The following is a 4,729-nucleotide window of genomic DNA, read 5'->3' on the forward strand; positions in this document are numbered from 1 at the left end:
GTCGCACACTGATGTTGGACGAGAAGGCCTGGCTCTCAGTCTCCGCTCTAATTCATCCCAAAGGTGTTCTATCGGGTTGAGGTCAGGACTCTGTGCAGGCCAGTCAAGTTCATCCACACCAGACTCTGTCATCCATGTCTTTATGGACCTTGCTTTGTGCACTGGTGCACAGTCATGTTGGAAGAGGAAGGGGCCAGCTCCAAACTGTTCCCACAAAGTTGGGAGCATGGAATTGTCCAAAATGTCTTGGTATGCTGAAGCATTCAGAGTTCCTTTCACTGGAACTAAGGGGCCAAGCCCAGCTCCTGAAAAACAACCTCACACCATAATCCCCCCTCCACCAAACTTTACACTTGGCACAATGCAGTCAGACAAGTACCGTTCTCCTGGCAACCGCCAAACCCAGACCCGTCCATCAGATTGCCAGATGGAGAAGCGCGATTCGTCACTCCAGAGAACGCGTCTCCACTGCTCTAGAGTCCAGTGGCGGCGTGCTTTACACCACCGCATCCGACGCTTTGCATTGCACTTGGTGATGTATGGCTTGGATGCAGCTGCTCGACCATGGAAACCCATTCCATGAAGCTCTCTGCGCACTGTTCTTGAGCTAATCTGAAGGCCACATGAAGTTTGGAGGTCTGTAGTGATTGACTCTGCAGAAAGTTGGCGACCTCTTCGCACTATGCGCGTCAGCATCCGCTGACCCCGCTCCGTCAGTTTACGTGGCCTACCTCTTCGTGGCTGAGTTGCTGTCGTTCCCAAACACTTCCATTTTCTTATAATACAGCTGACAGTTGACTGTGGAATATTTAGGAGCGAGGAAATTTCACGACTGGATTTGTTGCACAGGTGGCATCCTATCACAGTTCCACGCTGGAATTCACTGAGCTCCTGAGAGCGACCCATTCTTTTACAAATGTTTGTAAAAACAGTCTGCATGCCTAGGTGCTTGAATTTATACACCTGTGGCCATGGAAGTGATTGGAACACCTGATTCCAATAATTTGGATGGGTGAGCAAATACTTTTGGCAATATAGTGTATGTTAAATTTGTTTTAGTTTAGAGGAAAATATATCTCAGTTACAAATTTATTCCATTATTTACCAAATATTTTGCTTCACCCATCTTTCAAACAACTCCCAAAGCATGATACTGCCATCAACTTTCTTTACCATGGGAGCCACCAAGTACACTTTTTAGGTATACTTTACTCCATTACTTATTTTTCCTCCTATTTTTGACTTCTACTCATTACATTTTCAAACGTCTCTGTACTTTTTATTCCTTACATTTTTAAAACAAACGTTACATGTTACTCTTGGCTTCAGTTTGTTTATAAATATTTATTTCTCGTCATGTGCGCCATCCAATGCAGATCATTGGCTCCATCCACATCTAATGAAAACAAGTGTAACTACTGGATGAGTCATAGAACGCAAACACTCATTGGTTAGCCAAAGGAAATCATCAGAAGCAAGCAGGTGTTCTTCAAACTGCAAACATGAATTGTGTATGCCATGCTACAACGTCAGATTCAGAAAAAGATGTTGAAATGAAAGGTTGGACAAAGGCAAGAGCGTATCGGGAGATGGAGACGGAGACCAACAAGACCTCCCTCATCCTTGGCCCTATCTCAAAGAATTTTTCGAAATAAAATTGAGCTTTCAATTCATATAGTGGCATCTGGCACTTTTTTTTTTTAAAGGTTACTTTATACTTTTATACTTTAAGTCGTTTTTGGAGCACATACTTTTTCACTTTTACTTGAGTAAAGAGGTCAAGTTGATACTTCAACTTTTACCAGAGTGTTTTTTTTAAACTGCAGTAACTATACTTCTACTTAAGTAAAAAATGTGTGTACCTTTGACACCACTGGGGAGCGGTATGTTTGTGGTTTGTGGTTGTGAAACTGAGTACTTTTGCAAAATCTCCTTTTATCGTTTTTCACTTTGTATTTGTGTGCTTTTTGTATTAGTCATTTGTACAAAATGCCATTAAAATAGAACAGTTTATTTTTTTAGATTAGGCTGCTCAGTGACGCAGTGGGTAGCACTGCTGCCCTGCAGCGAGACGGTTCCAGGTTCGATTCCTTGCCCGGGGTCTTACTGCTGGAGATAGGCACCAGTACCCCTCGCGACACCGCTTGGGATGGAAAGTGTGATGGAAAATAGATGGATGAATTGAGATTATAGAATTTAGTTACAAAGACATAATTTCCAACCCTTTGTTGTTGTCCTTATTACTTTTTTCCCCCTTGTTTACATCTCCATGTAGCATAATCTTTTAACTCTTTACAAACTGTGTTTTTGTAAATTGAAATCAAACTACAAGCAAACACATAAGTCATGAAGTTTTCAAGAATATTTATTGAGGGGTAAGATTTATCATGACACCAAAAATTACACCTCTGATCAAGTGATCCAAACACTGAGTCTAAACATCAAAGTTATACTCATAAAGCATTAACAACAATTTTTTAGTATGGTAAAACCTATTTTTGATTATTTGTCAAATAATTTGGATGCCATAGTAAAGCACCATCCACATTGTTACAATGAAAACATCAAAACTGCTTAGATCCATAAAAAGCAATTATTTATTGAACTGCATTTTTCCCCTGTAGTTCATTTATCTTCATGCTGTTTTTAGGCCTTTTCTAGAATCTGCAGCAGATGCCACAGCCTCTCATTCCAGGGCAGCAACCGCAGCAGAAACGACAGCGACGCCGGCGCAGCATAGCTCTCTCATATGGCATCTGTAAATAAAAAAAATTGTTTAATTTCAAATTTGAAATGCTGTAACACTGAAATTTATTCAGTAATCTTTAATTCCACGTTGTAATTGATAAAGTATACCCCACCTACTATATAACCACAAAATATTCAAAAATATTTCTATATATGCATAGTGTTTTATTTATTCACTTGACTGACCTTCCAGGAGTCCGCTGGCATGTCTTCACCTTCAGCGATTGGGCTGCCATTGGCCCGTCCATTCATCAGTTCAGCACCCTGTAAAAGATGTTAATTTAGACCACGTATGCTAATATTGTGACTAATATGAACTTAAAATTAAAGTTTCAATGCTCTTACTTCAATGATCATGTCAGCGGATCCCTCCTGGATCGCGATGACAGTCACCATGATGGCCGCGGCAACCGCAAGAGTGAAAGCCTTCATTTTGGGAGTGTTGGTCCAGCTGGAGCTTTAAAATCAAGTGAAATGCTTAGATTTTGATGTCTGAATGTAAGAAAAGGGCCGGTATTTATAATTACTTTGGTTGGTGTTGCAATGAGGTATTTCCACTCTGATTGACAGAGCAGAAGTAAGATCTTTCAAAAGCATTGCAAACATGAAGAGTTCAGCTGCATAATTTCACTTTTGCAAAAGTAGCACATTTGGCAATCCAACTTTTTTCTTAATACCCTCTTTACAGTAGCATGCAATGGATTAAAACAAAAATGCATACACCGGTTAAAATAATGCCTAGAGTACAGTTTATGTAGTTTAAGATATTATTTTATTTTTTGTTTTTAAAGAAGCAAAAAAGGGTTGTAAAATATCTCAAAAACAACTCTTTGGAACTCTGGCCCTGGTAGAAGACTTTGATGCTGTGAATCAACATTCGCTTGGATGAGTAACCTGGTGGTGGACGTAACCAGAGGGTGAGCGGGACTGAGAAAAGCCTGACAGCGATGGAGGAGATGAGGTCGAGGTGGGTGAAAGTTAGGGTGAAGCTAGGCTTAAAGCTAAAATAAGGGGATCTTGAAAGACGATTGGCTTCAGAGGAGGTGTGGTCTCAATATTAACTGGCTGAAGCTTGACGTGGGACATCAGCAGGTGCCCCAGGTGAGGCTGAGAAGAGTCCTTTAGATCGGATTTTCTCTTAAGCTTCATTTGCCAGGTCTCTGGTCTGAAGTAGAAAATTGTGAGTTCTCAGGTGAAATGGTGTCAGGAATAAACCTATCACTTCTCAGGGTTTTATAATTAAACTTATCAAATTTTATTGGTCAGGAAATTGAGTTACATTTTGAAAAAAATAACAGAATTTTCATTTTAATTAAGCAACATTTTCAGCTAAAACACAAAGTGTATGTCACAGAAAGGATATTAGCTGAATTCATTAAAGCTGTCTATGCTTTCTGCAATGAGTCATAGATAATAGGCCAGGAAGGATATATGGACCGATCCTTTAAATCCAGAAAAGAAGGACTTATATCAGCATTTTCGCTTTTAAGAGGCTCTTTCTATGAGAATTCCTATGACCTGAGACCTGATTTTATTTATTGGTCACAAGTGGATTACAGTATATTGTAAATGAAAAAAAAAATGAAAATAAAAGAAAGTACCGGTATTATATTTAAAATATATAGAAATGTTGAAGCAATAATGTAATTTTGGCGTTTTTATTTTAAAGACATAGTTTATGTATTAACATGGTAATAGAAGTCCCACATTCTTAAAGCAATAAAAAGTCTTGCAAAAATGTTTTATTCCTTTATAGAGATTTTATGAAGTATTAATTTAACCATTATGGGAGATTTACTGTTGTGAGCTCAGGTTTTCTTATGTAGGTCTAAAAAATAAGGCTTTAGATCATTCAACTGTTTAAAAGTATGACGAGCTATGTTTGGCCGCATACAATAAAAAACAAATTCTCTGGACTTACCGTATATAACCCAGTTTGTTTTATTGAGTTGAAGTTTAAGTTTATGCTGTTGTATGTTTA

General features: G+C 38.8%; 1 protein-coding gene across 1 annotated transcript; it reads right to left on the minus strand.

The window, feature by feature from the left end:
- Positions 1-2,574: 2,574 nt before the first annotated feature.
- LOC119785666 (hepcidin-like) lies at positions 2,575-3,218 on the minus strand. Its single transcript, XM_038288425.1, has 3 exons — positions 3,094-3,218; positions 2,935-3,012; positions 2,575-2,756 (listed from the first exon to the last, which is right to left on the minus strand). Exons 1-3 carry the CDS (start codon positions 3,178-3,180, stop codon positions 2,658-2,660), a joined length of 264 nt encoding a protein of 87 aa, XP_038144353.1. The 5' UTR covers positions 3,181-3,218; the 3' UTR covers positions 2,575-2,657.
- Positions 3,219-4,729: the final 1,511 nt, after the last annotated feature.

The sequence above is a fragment of the Cyprinodon tularosa genome, unplaced genomic scaffold, assembly GCF_016077235.1.
Source record: "Cyprinodon tularosa strain WSP-4 unplaced genomic scaffold, ASM1607723v1 ctg107, whole genome shotgun sequence".
NCBI classification, from domain to species: Eukaryota; Metazoa; Chordata; class Actinopteri; order Cyprinodontiformes; family Cyprinodontidae; genus Cyprinodon; species Cyprinodon tularosa.